Below are 17,502 nucleotides of genomic sequence, written 5' to 3' on the forward strand. Positions count from 1 at the left end.
TCCCAGTTGGACATGCCCGGTAAACCTCCAAAGGAAGGTGCCCAGGAGGCATCCTAATCAGATGCCTGAACCACCTCAACTGGCTCCTTTCAATGTGAAGGGGCAGTGGCTCTACGCCGAGCTCCCTAAGGCTAAGCCCAGACACCCTACGGAGGAAACTCATTTCAGCCACTTGTATCCTCGATCTCACCCTTTCGGTCACTACCCAAAGCTCATGACTATAGGTGAGGGTTGGAACAAAGATTGACTGGTAAATTGAGAGCTTTGCATTCTGGCTCAGCTCCCTCTTCACCACAATGGTCCGGTACAACGTCCGCATTACTGCTGATGCTGCACCAATCCGCCTGTCAATCTCCCACTCCATCCTACCCTCACTCATCAACAAGACCCCGAGATACTTGAACTCCTTCACTTAGAGCAACAACTCATCCCCAACCCGGAGGGAGCAAGCCACCATTTTCCAGTAGAGAACCAGGGCCTCAGACTTGGAGGTGCTGACTCTCATCCTGGCCATTTCACACTCAGCTGCAAACCGCCCCAGTGCACGCTGGAGGTCGCGTTCTGATGAAGCCAACAAAACCACATCACCTGCAAAGAGCAGAGATGCAATTCCGAGGTTCCCAAAATGGACACACGCCTCACCTTGGCTGCGCCTTGAGATCCTGCCCATGAATTATCACAAACAGAATCGGAGACAAGGGACAACCCTGGTGGAGTCCAACACCCACCGAGAACATGTTTGACTTTGTGCTGAGAATGCGGATACAGCTCTCACTTTGGTTATACAAGGACCGGCTGGCTTGTAGCAACTGCCCCGGTACCCCATACTCCCTGCAGTACCCCCACAGAGTACTCCGGGGTACACTCTGTATATACCTGTTATGTCCCTAATATCAGTGTTATTTTTCAAAAAAAGACTCAGTGAGAGTTTTTCTGTTGCCCTTGGCTGGGGGCGTGACTTGTGAAAAGATATTGCTAGTACTGCTTGTGTTATTGCGAAGAAGCGGTACCTTACTTGAGGAGGACACACAGAAATGTTATTGGCATAAAGATCTCGAAATTATATTCATCTATAGTCTAGATACTGTCTCAGTCTGTGGCTTTCACTCGTCTGTGTTAGTCCTTTAAGGAACATGTAGTTGTAGTTGCTTCTTTTTACTCATCTTGATGGTTTTTTATCTCTAGTAATTTGTTTATTTTTATTTATTTATTTTTTGTGAGTGATATATGTAAGTACTAGAAGCTGCTGTAAACCAGAGTCAGTTTCCTTGTATGCATAAACATACCTGGCCAGGGTGTCCGGGTAGTGTAGCGGTCTATTCCGCTGCCTACCAACACAGGGATCGCCTGTTTGAATCCCCGTGTTACCTCCGGCTTGGTCGGGCGTCCCTACAGACACAATTGGCCGTGTCCGTGGGTGGGGAGCCGGATGTGTGTATGTGTCCTAGTCGCTGCAATAGCGCCTCCTCTGGTCTGTCGGAACACCTGTTCGGTGGGAGGGGGAACTGGGGGGAATAGGGTGATCTTCCCACATGCTACATCCCCCTGGTGAAAGTCCTCACTGTCAAGTGAAAAGAAACGGCTGGTGACTCCACATGTATCGGAGGAGGCATGTGGTAGTCTGCAGCCCTCCCCGGATCGGCAGAGGGGGTGGAGCAGCAACCAGGAAGGCTCGGAAGAGTGGGGTAATTGGCCGGATACAATTGGGGAGAAAAAAGTTCGGGGGGGGGGGCATACCTGGCCAATAAATTTGATGCTGATTCTGATTCTGATTTTGTTAATACTCCCCTCAGATTCAGAAGCTCATGGCAGAGTGCTGGAGCAGTGACCCAAGCCAGCGTCCAACCTTCAAGACATTAGCGCAGAGCGTGGACACCATACGAGACAATAAGGAGGCGTGAGGGGCATGGAATCCTATGAGCTTTTAACTTTAGCTGTGACTCATAGAGCTCAGTCCGCAGAAATCATCAAAAGCCATGAATTTCATTGTGGTGCTTGGAACTTCAGCATTGTTTTATCAACGGTGTATGAAACTGTGCAGAGTATCGCCTCTATGTAGAGTCAGAGGTTATTCCCACTTCCCCAACAGCAAGTCTTTGGTTTTCTCTGACTGTACATGGGTGTAAACCTATCAGCCTAATCAGCAGATGTGACATCACAGCAAACCTACCTTCTCAGCCGTGGCTCCGTCTCTACAGAGACTACTACAGCATTTGATTAGTAACCTCACCTGGATACAGCTACCATCCATCCATCCATCCATCCATTATCCAAACCGCTTATCCTACTCAGGGTCGCGGGGATGCTGGAGCCTATCCCATCATTGGGCTGCAAGCGGGGAGACACCTTGGACAGGCCGCCAGCCCATCACAGGGCCCACACACACACACACACACACATACATTAACACCTAGGGACAATTTAGTATGGCCGATTCACCTGACCTACATGTTTTTGGACTGTGGGAGGAAACCGGACCACCCGGAGGAAACCCACACCGACATGGGGAGAACATGCAAACTCCACACAGAGGACAACCCGGGACGACCCCTGAGGTTGGACTACCCTGGGCCTCGAACCCAGGACCTTCTTGCTGTGAGGCAACCACGCTAACAACTGCGCCACCGTGCTGCCCTGGATACAACTCCCCTGAAATCCAAATGTCCACTTATCAGTGTCAGCCACGATGCTTCAAAAACTGATAGTAATTCTAAAAGGATTCCTTTTTGGTGACAGGAAGCAAACTTAATTATGTGATAATCAAAGTGCACCCCGACCAACCAGAAGAGGCGCTAGTGCAGCGACCAGGACACATACCCACATCCGGCTTCCCACCTGCAGACATGGCCAATTGTGTCTTTAGGGACGCCTGACCAAGCCGGAGGTAACACGGGGATTCGAACCGGCGATCCCTGTGTTGGTAGACAACACAATAGACCGCCACGCTTACCTGAGGTGGTCTAATGGTGGGTGTAGGTCCATAGAGCTTCACAGCCAGCGAAGTATTTATTTTCTTAAGTGACAGTATTTATTTTTACCCAATTATTTCCGACCGTCCGACCGAAGAACTCGGATGTTTTTGAGATTCTACAAAAGCGTCTCTTAGCCAAGAACTTTTTCACGGTAACGTTTTACGACTTGATTAATGTCACGATGCTTTACGTCTTGAAAGATGGACTGGTGGATAGGCGCACGTGGTACGGTGTGCGTAGTCTTCCAGACAGAACGTTGGAACGGTTCATCAGCTGCACCTAAACGGGGGGGAGTATTGGGAGGGGTGACCTGGAAAGAGCTGATGGTTTGAAACCGGACGTCACAAAATTAAACGGTGAGAGATGCTCAGTGATTTGGCATTTGTGATGCAAGTGTGAATTAATCTGTCAGAAATGCATTATGTTTTGCTCATGCTTCAGACAGTCAAAAAGAACATTTTGTTGGACTTACCAGTGAGAGAAATGAATGTGTTATTCCTGTCTTCTCATAGTTTAAAGGTGTCGTAACTGAAGGTCTGTCTGGTCTTAATGCAGATGGTCCGTTCCTTCAGTGTTCATTGACCTGATCGTTTTATTCATCCTTTTTCCAGTTGTTAAAAGAGACGGTCATGAATAAGAGCGTTTATCTCAGTACGATGCTTTCTTTTTGTGTTTCATTTCACGTTACATTCCAGATTTTCATTACGTTACCACTACTTCTTCCAACTGTTCAACGTTTCTTATCTTTTAGGTTTATTAGGGGATTTCGCATTTCCTTATTTCAGTTTTGTGTTTCATTGCAAGGCTCTTGCATCATTTCTAATGTAGTGTTGGGACGTGTGTCTTGGCGGATGTCGCGTCGTTTTCATGACATTTTAAATACATTATTTTATATATATAAAGATGTTTTTAAAAAATACATGCTCAATTTCATTTCCCAGTTTGCTGTTTGCCGCTTTTATTCTGCTGTTTTGTTTTTCAGTTTACTGTGCGTTGAGCCGTGGCGGGAAAGCCAAGAGAATTTTTCATATAGGTGTTCTTCAGCCCCCCTCACGCCCCCCTCCAGATGGAGCACACCGTTTATACTCCCATTACGAGCTGCTCCCAGCCAGTTTAACTACTTCATCGCCAGACCCCCCCCCCTCCTTCTCCCCATGTCTTAATTCCTCAAAAGTGAGCAGCAACAAATCTAGCAACCTGCTCCACTCCGTGGGAGAGAACTTCATCCTCATCATCATCCTCATCTTCACTGGAGTCCAATCTCTTGGGAGGGGCTGTGAGGGTCCTCCGGGGTTTGGACAATTTGTAGGGTTCCAATGTATTTTGTGGCCAAAGTGTTATTGTCTTTGTTTGCATTTGAATTTGGGTACATTGTCATTGATTCTTAACATATGCAATGTTTTGGGTTTTTTGGGGGGGGGGGTCCCCCTTTTTCTTTCCAATTGTACTTGTCCAGTTACTCTATTTTCCAAGCCTTCCCCGTCGCTGCTCTGTCCTCCCGGGAAGGGCTGCGGACTACCACATGCCTCCCCCGATACATGTGGAGTCTCCAGCCGCTTCTTTTCACCTGACAGTGAGGAGTTTCACCAGGGGGGACGTAGGGCGTGGGAGGGTCACGCTATTCCCCCCAGTTCCCCCTCCCCCCTGAACAGGCGCCCCGGCCGACCAGAGGAGGCGCTAGTGCAGCGATTCCGGAACACATACCCACATCCGGCTTCCCACCCACAGACACGGCCTATTGTACGGGGATTCGAACCGGCGAACCCCGTGTTGGTAGGCAACGGAGTAGATCGCTACGCTACCCGGATGCCCGCCCAACATATACAATGTTGAATGTATAGAAACTTGGCCCGCCTGTATCACGTATAGAGCAGCCGTCTACCACCCAACATACGATGCTATGAAACACATGTGATAATCATAATATTTAATTGCTTTCTGACACATTTTGTTTCAGTGCTTAATATTTCATATTTACATTTGCATTGTGAAACAACTTCATACAGACACATTTGTCATTGGTCACATTCAGGTATCGATACAACTGTGCCCTTATCAAGACAACGATGAAGTATAGAAATCAAAGGTAATTTTGGAAGGACTCGGTTTATTGGCAGATGTATCAGAAAGACTGAATGAAGTCTGCCAGTTGTTCAAGCCTGAGTCACCGGCAGACCCACAGAACTGATGTGTCAAAGCACGGGACTGATGGCAGGTTGTGTACCCCTGATCCTTGGGTCGTATGGGCTTGTTGTATCCCCACACATTAACCTGGGCACTGCTTTTCTGAAGCATCACAAGCATGATCTTCATCATCTGGATTAGAAAATAAAGGATAAAGCTGGCACCTGTGCTTTGTGGAGACAGTATAGTGGGTATGCCACGACTGCTGGCACCCCAGTTAGACACTGTTGTGTATCAAGGTGGTTATTTGTACATACAGCCAAGTAACAACTTTACAACTATTCAGCAGCAATAACACCCAAAACCCCACCACCACCACCACTTATCCTCCAGTGTGTCTCCACCACACAATTTCCCATTTGCACCACTCACTTCCGCCCCCCCTCCCGTTTTTTGTCTATCCACTTCACCTCTCTGTTCTGCTGTCTCCGTCCTTCTACTCCTCCCCGTCTGTCCACCAGTCACTCTCCTTCGTCCCTTTCCCGGTCTCCAGCCCTCAACTCCTCCCCATCTGCCCACCAGTCACTCTCCTTCCGTCCCTTTCCCGATCTCCATCTCTCTACTCCTCCCCATCTGCCCACCAGTCACTCTCCCCCCATCCTTTTCCCGGTCTCCATCTCTCTACTCCTCCCCATCTGCCCACCAGTCACTCTCCCTCCATCCCTTTCCGTCTCCCATCTGTCCACCAGTCATGTTCCCTCCATCCCTTTCCCTGTCTCCATCCTGTCACCCAGCCTCAGCACAAGCGCCCGATGTCCTGTTTGGTACAGCCCTGGTTGCAGCACATCCCCGCCACTCCCAGAGAGAAGTTCCTCTTCCTCTTGTTGCGCTCGGGCCAGTCAGCGCCTGGGTTCCTCTGCTGCTCACCTAAAGCTGTGGACTCCGGAATGTCCCGCAGAGACTCCGTGTTGCTCACTGGGCGTTTGGGGTCTTCCGGTGCCCCCAAGAGAGCCAAGAGGTCTGCCAGGGAGTAGGAGGAGGGGGAGATGCGGAGAGTAGAGTGGGCATCTGTTGCATCAGCAGGGAGTACTTCTGCGTCAGTTTGCCAAATGTGCTGGTTACCTTCCGCCATGTAAGACCTCCTCTGGGGAGGAGCTAACGGGAGAAGGGAGAGATGGTGAACTTTTTGAAAATAGTCTTATACTGTAAATATTTTGCCCTCTTTTCATTATTTTCCCTCAATAACTTTCAACGTGCCACCACACCCCCCCCCTTTTTTTTCTGGGTTTCTTCCCCCTTTTTCTCCCCAATTGCACCCGGCCGATTACCCCACTGTTCCGAGCTGCTCCATGCCCCTCTGCCGAGCCGGAGAGGACTGCAGACTACCACACGTCTCCTCCGATACATGTGGGGTCGCCAGTCGCCTCTTTTCACCTGACAGTGAGGAGTTTCCCCGGGGGGACGTATAGCGCGTGGGAGGATCACGCTGTTCCCCCCTCCACCCCCGAACAAACGCCCCGACCGACCAGAGGAGGCGCTAGTGCAGCAACCAGGACACATACCCACATCCGGCTTCTCACCTGCAGACACGGCCAGTTGTGTCTGTAGGGACGCCCGACCAAGCCGGAGGTAACACGGGGATTCGAACCGGCGATCCCCGTGTTGGTAGGCAACGGAATGGACCCCCATGCTACCCGCACACCCCTGCGACGACTTTTTAAAACAAATGTATTTTCCCTAAGTGAAGTTTTGTCTGATTGGCTAATTAATCAATTACTGGATAAATATATTGTAGCGAATTCGGGGGTGGGGGGCAGTCTGGGAGATCGTCGCCACAGCCGGGACGCGAACCCGTGTCTCCCACTCCGCAAGCGACAACGCTAACCAGTCAACTAAAGGTTCCGACCCGATAGTCAAGGACCAACGTGTCTACTTATCCATGCACGTCACAATATTTAGCATTCACAAAAAAAAAAACCCCAACAAGGATCAACTTGGTGAGGGCAGATCAAGCTGACACAGGGGCGGGTAACTTACCTAAGTGCTCCTCTACGGAGCGTCTCCAGCGCGAGCCTCCGCACGTGAAGATGACGGCCCTGATGAACTCTCTGCCGCACAGCTTCACCCCGTAGTCTCTGGGCACGAGCAGAGCGCCCGCCGCATCAGCCTCCGCGCAGCCACACATGTGGCCCATGCACATGACCATCACAGCTAGAGTCCCCCCCCACAGCATGTTCCCCCACGCAGATGCCCCGGTGTGCTGGTCTGGACCTCTTCGGTGAAGTCAGGTTCTCCCTGGGCTTGGCGATGAGACCAGGATTTGTGAAGATGCAGTTTGACCCTCGTCTCCCTCTTCTGACATTGCCTCGCTCACTGGGGCGACTTTATATAGTGCTCTCCTCTCCATCCTATGAGTCAGACACTTGCCCTCATCAGCCATGTGCCTTAAAACCCAGCCATCTCTCTCTCTCACACACACACACACACACACACACACACAGACACACACACACACACACACACGTCACCTCACAGATGATGACGTACTTTAACAGGATTTATTTGGTTTAATAATGTCAGGGTTGATTTGTCTTTGTCCTCGCACAGGCGCGCACATACCACGTGCATCAGACCACCGTCCCCGAAATTCAGGAAAACCAAAAACGAGCAGCCGTGCTGCTGTGCTTCACACACACACAACAGTTTGGTTATCTGAAGTGGTCAAGTAATCCACTTTCAAGTGCTTGAACACCAGCCAGGTCTCCACTCGTGCCCTTCACTTTGAGAAAAAAAAGCAACGGGGAGGATAGGAAGGCAAAGGATGGATGAGTCAGGGCTGCAGTGACCCAACTAAAAGTATTTTGGGCCCCCCCCCCCCCCGAAACTTGAGTTTTTACTCTGAGTACCGGATAACTTGGCAAGCTGGCCTCTGAACTTCTACACATTAAACTACACTAAAATATACAAGTTTAGTTACATTAAAAACAAATTTTATGCACCTCTCGTTTTTTGGGGTCACGTCAAACGACCCCTCGTGGTAACACCCAGTAAGTCCCAGTGTGGCGAACGTGAAGAAAGCGCCACAGTATCGGAGGAACTCCCTTGACCCTGCAGCCGGTGTGCATTGCCTCCTGCCTCTCTCTCGCCTGGTCCTGCACCAGCATCTGAAGTTCCATCTGAGATGATCACACAGCCCCAACAAGCAACAAAACAGCAACACGTGAGAGCTCAAATAGCCGCACAAAACGCAAAATGATGACTTCAAACCACTCCGAAAAGACACAGGACGAATGAAGAGATAGATCTCTGTTTGAAATCTGAAACAAAAGACCAGTTGATCCTCAGAGGAGGCGCACGAAGCGGCACGGTGGTTAGCGTGGTCACCTCGCAGCAAGAAGGTCCTGGGTTCGGGCCCCGGGGTAGTCCAACCTCCAGGGTCGTCCCAGGTCGTTCTCTGTATGGAGTTTCCCCGTGGGTTTCCTCCGGGTTCCCCCAGTTTCCTCCCACAGGCCAAAGACATATAGGTCAGGTGAATAGGCCGCACTAAATTGTCCCTAGTTGTGTGTTTGTGTGTGTGTGGGGGGGGGGGGGCTGTGATGGCCTGGCGGCCTGTCCAGGATGTCTCCCTGCCTGCCACCCAATGACTGCTGGGATAGGCTCCAGCACCCCGTGACCCTATTTCGGATAAGCAGCTTGGGTAATGGATGGCTGGATGGTTGATCGTCCTCCTGCTAACTCTGAACACCCATCAGTACATAAAACCTCCGTCCCCATACAAGCAAATGCAGAGCACACACACATCAGCACGCGCACACCCGTGCTTCCTTCACACAAGTTTCAGTTGAAGGAGAACGAAAAGTGAAAATAAACGGCATTCTTCATTGAAAAAAAGCTTTTATTCCGGAACATTCGCCGTGTCAAAGACGAGCCTTTATTCTCACCCATCAAGGCAATGAAACTGTCTGATGGCATGAGGGTAAAGAAAAAAAAGGCTTTTATGACGTTTAAAATAAAGAGGGATAAAATTATAGCGTGCCAAAGAAACGTGATTATGATTTCTTTCTAGCCTCGTCATTACTGTCACAGTCCTGTATATGCAAATTAATAGCTGAGCATTAAAAGGCATTAAAAGCTCATTTAAGAATATTGCGCATCTCATTTGATGAAATCAGTCTGTAGTTATGTTGTCTGGTTTGCAAAAAAAAAAAAAAAAGCAACGTCCAGCAGTGAAGCCGTCCTACAGTAGTAACCAAAAGTCAAACAAAGAGCACAAAAATGTTAGTATTTTGATTTGATTATGTATAAATTTTGTGCTTCAAATACCTTCAAAAACTGCAACTACACCAGTATGGACAAATTAATACCTTACAGAAGTAATCATTTTATAATCAGTTTGTTCAATGGCCCTTGATGCTGATTACCTTAAAATTACAGCATGTCCAGTTTCTCTTGCTGATAGTGATGGTGTGAATGACGTCATTAAGTGGCACAGTAATTAGCTGACTTCAAAGCTGCATGACTCAACAATGTGACAGGCAATGGGAAAGAAAAAGTTGTTAAAATGGCTCAATAAGTATAATGACAAATTGTCATGTAATGTAATTAAAACCCCGTGACAACACCTCAACACCTCCCTACAGTGTGCATCTTAACTTCTGGAGTGATTCTGAATTGCTGGTTCATCTCGGATAGAGTAAGTATCATCTTTCTTGCTTAACAAGTTGCTACTAGTCTTATTGCAGCTGCTTGAGTATTAGTCCTTGGGTCTATACATCTGCTGCTGGTTCCTAGTGGGATCTTATTCTAGCTGTAGCTGTCTTATTCTATTTACTTACTTGTCTTATTTACTTATTCTAGCTGTAGCTGTCTTATTCTATTTACTTATACTTGTCTTATTTACTTATTCTAGCTGTAGCCTTTTCTCACCTAGTGTGCCCTTAAATATTTCTTGTTGCCTAGCTGTTTAGACTTAGTTATCCTTTTAGCTTATAAACATATTCCTTGGTAACTAGCTGTTTGCAGTTTTAATAGTATTGTGTGAGGTTTGATAGAGTTTTACACACACACACACACATACACAACCTGCCTCACTATCCCACAACCTTCCATCCATCACTGTGTCTCTATACGATCTGCTGTTGCTTGGAGCAGCGGGACCATAGGGACTGCAGGCTGATGGAGGACAGGACCACCAGCACTACTGAGATGATGATGAGGACGGACACGTATGTAGTGTGAGACATAAGGGGGGGGGGTGTCAGGAGCCTCTTCTGGCATCATGTTGGTCAGGTTCAACATGTAGCCTAATGTCCAGCCAACGCCAGTTGTTTTTATCTCCTTGACAAATGTAATGGATGGGTAACTCTCTGAGGTGAAGTGGTATCCCTCGGTCAGCAGGGTGAGGGTGTACGTTCCAGAGAAACAGTACCTAGCCAGATACTTCACCTTTATGCTTGGTTGCTGCTGCAGCATCTGTGACTGAGGGGTAGAGCAGTAGCTTGCAAGGTTCCCCTTGATGGTGTCGAGTGGAATTGAGGTATCAGTGAGACTGAGGAAGTTCACCACCAAGTAGCGAGCAGAGAAGGCCCCCAAAGGCCCCTGCAAATGCGGCTGAAAGAACCCGTTGAAGGAGCACCGGCTGTAACTGCAGCGGGTGAAATTGAAGACACTTCTGATAACTTGTTGGCACTGTGAGAAGTTTCCTTTCCCACTATGCATGAAGGTTGTGGGAGCTGACAGGGGTTTCCTGTCTGACACACAAGGGCTGTCATAGAGAACGGAGTAATTTTTTGAGTTGCTGAAGCCATGGTGGAAACAAGGATCAGACAACATCATTGGACCTGACTTAGTCTGCTGTGCCAGTACCAGTCGGAGCACTTGGTCTTTTCCAAAACACCGGAAGCTGTACGTGTACAGGTTGTAGTCATTGCTGTAAGGTCGTAAGGACACTGAGTTCTTTGGTGACTCAGGGCCATCCTGGTGGTCAGGTACAAAGCTGATCTGAGTAGAAGCTCCACCTAGATCGAGGGCACCTGTGGCACGCAAGCCCTGTTTGAGGCAGTCATTCAAGTAGTTGACAGTGACCCAACCAAAGGCACCCTCCTCTTGGCCGCTGAGGATCCTTGCTCCCTGGAAGGAGAAGGGGAACTTTTGCAAGGCTGATACCACGGCCTCCATGACCTTATCAGACGCAGAGCTGTTTGCCATATTGAGAAGTATCATGCCGGCCGTAGCAACTAGGTAGATAGCGGTCTCATGGTGCCTGTTAATGGGCACCAAGTGCTCTGCCGTCCTCATACACTTTTTTCAGAGACTCGCCTGCCAAATGTGGGGTGGGAGCATAACTGGAGATCCCTGGACCATTGACTTTGCAGTATGAAGTCTGTTCAATTCTTCTTGTGTCGTTATCCTTCTCTGCAGCAAATTATAAATATACACAGCTGTATGGGAGGATCCGCCATCCAGTACAATACCATACTTATACTTTGGGAGGAGGGGCTTGTTTTGCAACACCGCTACTGTTACCAGGGCAATAATCACTATGACGTCAATCACAGTGATGAGGATGGTCAGGGGTTTGTGCCAGGGGTTCTTCTCTTCCATCTCTTTATTGTCCATCATCAGCCCCTTCTCCGGGGTCGGGTCGCAGTGGCAGCAGGCTAAGTAGGGCACTCCAGTCGTCCCTCTCCCCAGCAACGCCCTCCAGCTCCTCCTGGGGGATCCCAAGGCGTTCCCAGGCCAGATTGGACATGTAGTCCCTCCAGCGAGTTCTGGGTCTACCTTGGGGTCTCCTCCCAGTTGGCTGTGCCCGGAAATCTTCCAAAGGAAGGCGCCCAGGATAGTTTATTGATCCCATAGGGAAATTACGCTCTGCATTTAACCCATCCTAGCTAGGAGCAGCAGCCGCTGTCCAGCACCCAGGGACCAATACACTTGGTTTTAAAATGCGTCTTGGGCGATCGGGTCACAAGTGGATAGAGAGACACATTGCCAGTTTCACCTGTGTCTATCATGCGTCTCCAAATGCGACCTAAAAAAACGCATTTTTAAAACCAAGAGTAAGGGGGTGTAATTCGTCTTGCCATGTCTCGGTTGGGGGCGCAGACCCTAACATGCACGTCTTTGTTTTTTTTATAATGGCTTGACCTGGGCTGTGGCAGCAATGCAAACTGATGCAACTGGTGGAAAAACCTGGACTAGGCAGGGAGTTTCTAGAAGCAAAGCACCTCGTGAACCTGTGGACTCACAAGCTGACATTTGGTCTCATGCTTAGCTGCGCCATTTGCATAGCATCGCGACCCCTTCAAACAAATGTTTGTGAGTGAGTCTATCGTAGGCTTCACATGGCGAAACTTCAATGCACATTTATTTGCATGAAACATTTGCTGCTTTTTCACAACAAAGACAAATGGTTCTGAGCACAGAAGGGGGACTTTTCCAATGGGATTTCCATGAGCACAGTTTGGAGCCAACCCATGCCAAGGATGGCTCCAAACTCTTTAATATCAGGCGTTAGCGCCACACATGGAGGAACAAGTCAGATGCTTCAGAAAGCACTAGCAACAACACCAAAAAGTTCAATCTTACAGCTGAGATACCACACACCCACAAATAAACATACACTCGAACATAACACCACTCCCTGCAAAAGTCAGCTTGAGAAAGTGGAGGAAGTGGATAAAAAAAAATCCGTCACGGACATGTTATTTGGCTTCGCTCCCCACTCCCACGAGTATTTATATATACCACAAATACCACATCCTGAAGTCGAGTGGGCTGCAGTGGTGTCCCTAGCTGTATGTGGAGTCCGCAATCTGCATACCAAGTAGCCCAAGGGGAAGTTGAATTTACAGCAAATACATTTTGAAAATATATGACACTTTCAAATGAATAAAACTCTTCTGGCTTTTAATGAAAGCACCGGTCCTGGTGATCCGTTCCTGGTGTCCTGCAAGTCACTGGTAGATTACCACGGGGCCAGCCGTGCACAAATTACGTCATGCTGTTTTGGGGTGACTGTTGAATGCACGAAGAATAAGTTCACACAGCTGTAAACTACTAATAACACACGTTAGCCCCTAGCTAATGGGTCTGAACCTTTAGCCGAGCGGTTAGTGATGTCGCCTTGTGGCGCAGTGCACCTCGTATCGAATCCCGCACCGGGCAAGAAAATAACCAGTTACACAGCTATTTTCAGAGTTTAATTTTCAGGTTATTCAAATCAAGCTGGGGATAATTTGATGATGTCGGACTTGCCCTACCTGCAGTAGTTATGACACTGTTTCATGCAAATTGATGTGAATGTTACTACAGTGTCATACGATACTGGACCATTTTCAGAATGGTTGGTGTATACTATCAGGATAATTCCCAACCCAAACTATGCCCAATATTAACTACATAGATTATACGTATAGTATAATTCCCTTTAACACGACCCAACAAAACCGTCAAGTTTTTGATGCCATTGTCGTCTCATGTGCTAACAACTAAAGAACACTGGCTTAACAATAATGATGTCGATACCTTTATTTTGCAGCAAAATGAGTATATTTTTAATTAACATAATTAATTTTGTCTGTGGCTGGTTTGTCTTCATTTAACAATTTCTTTAAAAATTGTCCCCTTTGTTCTCCCCTAATTGTATCCGGCCAATTACCCCCACTCTCCCGAGCCGTCCCGGTCGCTGCTCCACCCCGTCTGCCAATCCGGGAAGGGCTGCAGACTACCACATGCCTCCCCCGATACACCTGACAGTGAGGAGTTTCGCCAGGGGGACGTAGCTCGTGCGATGATCACGCTACTCCCCCCAGCCCCGAACAGGTGCCCCGACCGACCAGAGGAGGCGCTAGTGCAGCGGCCAGGACACATACCCACATCCGGCTTCCCACCCGCAGACACGGCCAATTGTGTCTGTAGGGACGCCCGATCAAGCCGGAGGTAAGACGGGGATTCGAACCGGTGATCCCCGTGTTGGTATAGGCAACGGAATAGACCACCACGCCGACCGGACGCCCCCTTAACAGTAAAATGTTAAGTCAAGTTTAGATAGTGTGACGTCACATGACCTCTCTTATCTGTCTGCATAACTTGAGCGCCCCTAGTAGGAAGATAGGCGGAACCCATTAGATGCCAACAGCTATTCTTAAAAAAATGAAACAAATTAAAATGTCACACCTTTCAGTTATACACGACGCCCAAACACACTGACGTCATCTTAGGGACCAATTCACAACAGTGGCAAGGAGTCATTTGCTATGAGTGATGATATTTAAAAAGCGCTCCAATGGCTGACGATCATCTCTGACATCTTAATGGAAGAAAAGGCGGCAACAACGCCCCACGGACGTACTGAAATTGCCAGGGTTAGTCGTGCTGATTTTCTGTTGCAGATCATCAGGTCTGCCCTTAAGTAACCCTCTGCTGGATTTGGGATATTACATCTAAAATTCTTTGACCCAGGTTTTAAGAAATAAAATAAACTAAAATACACAGATGTAATCTAAAATTACAAGTGTTGCGATGAAATGAAATGAAATAAAAATGGGAAGTGATGATTTTTACTAGCACAAGTCTGACAATGACTTGCCAGTACATCATCTGTAAAGGGCTTCTATGGTGTCACGTGAGTCTCTCTTGCGTGCATGTGCAGTCGGTTCTCCTCCCAGGTCTCCGTGGTGATGGTGGCCGCCATTTGGATGCTGCCTGCCCTTCCTCTCCTCACATAAGTTTTTCTTATTACATGATGATGCTGGTCACGTGGCTTGGGTCCTGGACTGCTCCGTTGGCACGTGGACACTGCTTGGCATCCTGTGCATCATGTTCTTCATACATTTTATGTCCATTATAATTCTGTTATCCTCTTTCAACGTTGTATTATGTAAATTGTGTAAACACAACATCCATTGCACGCTGTCCGTCTTGGGAGAGAGATCCCTCCTCCTCCTCTGTTGCTCTTCCTGAGGTTTCTTCCTATTTTTTCTCCCTGTTAAAGGGTTTTTTAGGGAGTTGTTCCTTATCCGATGAGAGGGTCTAAGGACAGGATGTTGTGTTGCTGTTAAGCCCACTGAGGCACATTTGTAATTTGTGATATTGGGCTATACAAATAAAATTGATTTGATTTGATTTGAATTTGACCATGTACTGTATGTAGCTGCAACTATTTAAGATGTAACAACTGCAACCAAATATAAAGCTGATGAAGCCAAACATTAAATGCTCTGTCAGTCCAACACCACAGGCTTTCACTTATTTCTACGATCCTATCCACACACAAAAAAGCAGGACTAAGAACACTGCAAAGTCAGAGTGACGTTTGAATGTAGACGAATTCCCGCTACTCTACCAAGAAAAATATCCAAACACCCCATAAAGCAGTTCCCAGATATCACATATCCATTCATGAGTTGACATCACAAGCGGCAGAAGGCCATGCTGATGTTGAGTCTCGAAACCACTGGCTGCCTATGAATGATTTTAGTCATTTTGGCTGGAAGACAAAGTAAAACAAATGATACAACAACACAACAGACCCTTTGGACTGAGGTCCGATAACGATATTGTTGTAATGATCCTCACACATCCCACCTGCTGCCCTGCACCTCACAGGCCCAAATATTTCATAAAACGTAAGCCGCACAACAGCAAACAATGAAATAAAACCTCGAGTTTGTTTGAATGGACGAAAATTCATGACTGCAATAAAACACGTGCTTTCTGGTCTCATATAAGCGCCAACAAAGAGCAAGAAATGCCACTCTATCTTGTACACTGGGTGTACCATCATCATCATCATCATCACTCGGGGTCGAGTATGACCGTCCTCCCTCTGGGTCCCTCTGGCTCTTCAGGTAGAGGTCGATCCTGGAGCCTCATAATGGGAGGAGTCCTGCGCGTGACAGCTTTGTACGTGGAGTGGCTGATGCGTCTGCATCCACCACACGGTCCTTGGCAGGGGGTGGCCAGAGTCCAAATGGCATGGAGAACCAAGACGATTGGAGACCACGCTCTGTTGCAGCCTTCATCTCCTTTCACTGCCGTTGTGACCTGGAGACATCTTCCACCAGTTCCACCGATGGGGTCTTTGTTGGGTAGTGCTTCATCTGGAACGTCCCCCTTGACCTGTCCGCCCTGGGTGACCCTACCAAACGGATCTAGGGTGTATATATAAAATAACGCCACAGAAAAAGGATGGGTATACAAAGATTAAACAAGACTGACTGACAGAACAGTCTGACAAACAGACTGACTAACGGACTGACTAACAGAAAGGTAGAAAGTGGTGTTAGGACTCTGGGGTAAGTGAAAAGCACAGCAGACAAATTGGTTCTCAAAACAGGGCACTTTGGCTCTGATCCAAGAGGCTACGTACGTGACCATGGCACCACGTCAAGTCAAGATTGTGTTTGTAGAGCCCACAGTCACAATTCAGTCCCAGAGGACTTTAAGAGCACATTACAACTTATGTTGTAAGTTTTGTCCAGTGGCTTGTAGCTTTTGTCAGTGTTACCACTTTGGGCCTCTGGTACTCCCCCGACTCAGGGCCTCTGGTACTCCCACGACTCAGGGCCTCTGGTACTCCCACGACTCAGGGCCTCTGGTACTCCCACGACTCAGGGCCTCTGGTACTCCCACGACTCGGGGCCTCTGGTACTCCCACAACTCAGGGCCTCTGGTACTCCCACGACTCGGGGCCTCTGGTACTCCCACGACTCGGGGCCTCTGGTACTCCCACGACTCAGGGCCTCTGGTACTCCCACGACTCGGGGCCTCTGGTACTCCCACGACTCGGGGCCTCTGGTACTCCCACCACTCGGGGCCTCTGGTACTCCCACGACTCAGGGCCTCTGGTACTCCCACGACTCGGGGCCTCTGGTACTCCCACGACTCAGGGCCTCTGGTACTCCCACGACTCAGGGCCTCTGGTACTCCCACGACTCAGGGCCTCTGGTACTCCCACGACTCGGGGCCTCTGGTACTCCCACGACTCGGGGCTAGCTTGTCTCACCTGCAGCCGGCCGTTGTTAAGCACAAACTCTTGTTGCTTTTTCACGTTTGCATCCATTTAGGGCGTCCGAGTAGCATGGTGGTCTATTCCGTTACCTACCAACACGGGGCTCGCCGGTTTGAATCCCTGTGCTACATTGGTCGGGCGTCCCTACGGACACAATCGGCCGTGTCTGTGGGTAGGAAGCTGGGTGTGATTTACATTTTGCATCATTTTAAATTACGATATCAATGGCTCAAATGTCCAAGCTACAGACACTTATGATAAACTTATAAAACATTAGAGTTGATTTTTAGCAAGAACAATAATATTATAATAATAAACATTTTATTTAAAGGTGCCTTTCATGACACTCAAGATCCCCTTACATCAAATATAAGAAAACAAAGCAGTAAAAAA

At 48.3% G+C, this 17,502-nt stretch overlaps 2 protein-coding genes and 1 pseudogene across 2 annotated transcripts in view; 1 reads left to right on the forward strand and 2 right to left on the reverse strand.

The window, feature by feature from the left end:
- The window catches only part of LOC130121471 (tyrosine-protein kinase JAK2-like), a 47,665-nt gene extending 43,830 nt beyond the window's left edge, over positions 1–3,835 (forward strand). Inside the window, exon 23 of the mRNA XM_056290270.1 lies at positions 1,794–3,835. Coding sequence (XP_056146245.1) covers positions 1,794–1,901 — 108 coding nt within the window. The 3' untranslated portion in view covers positions 1,902–3,835. The remainder of the gene's footprint in view (positions 1–1,793) is intronic.
- A 2,027-nt stretch (positions 3,836–5,862) lies between these two features.
- rln1 (relaxin 1) lies at positions 5,863–7,329 on the reverse strand. Its single transcript, XM_056291180.1, has 2 exons — positions 7,134–7,329; positions 5,863–6,251 (listed from the first exon to the last, which is right to left on the reverse strand). The coding sequence occupies exons 1-2, from the start codon at positions 7,327–7,329 to the stop codon at positions 5,893–5,895; spliced, it is 555 nt and encodes a 184-aa protein (XP_056147155.1). The 3' UTR covers positions 5,863–5,892.
- A 2,890-nt stretch (positions 7,330–10,219) lies between these two features.
- LOC130122134 (ectonucleoside triphosphate diphosphohydrolase 1-like) lies at positions 10,220–11,717 on the reverse strand (annotated as a pseudogene).
- Positions 11,718–17,502: the final 5,785 nt, after the last annotated feature.

Source organism: Lampris incognitus, chromosome 12 (genome assembly GCF_029633865.1).
Source record: "Lampris incognitus isolate fLamInc1 chromosome 12, fLamInc1.hap2, whole genome shotgun sequence".
Taxonomy (NCBI): Eukaryota; Metazoa; Chordata; class Actinopteri; order Lampriformes; family Lampridae; genus Lampris; species Lampris incognitus.

Coding starts and splice junctions, on each gene's coding strand:
- rln1 (XM_056291180.1), bottom strand. CDS start 7,329: ATGCTGTGGGGGGGGACTCTAGCTGTGATGGTCATGTGCATGGGCCAC. Junction 6,252..7,133: donor CTCCGTAGAGGAGCACTTAG/GTAAGTTACCCG, acceptor TTCTCCCGTTAG/CTCCTCCCCAGAGGAGGTCT.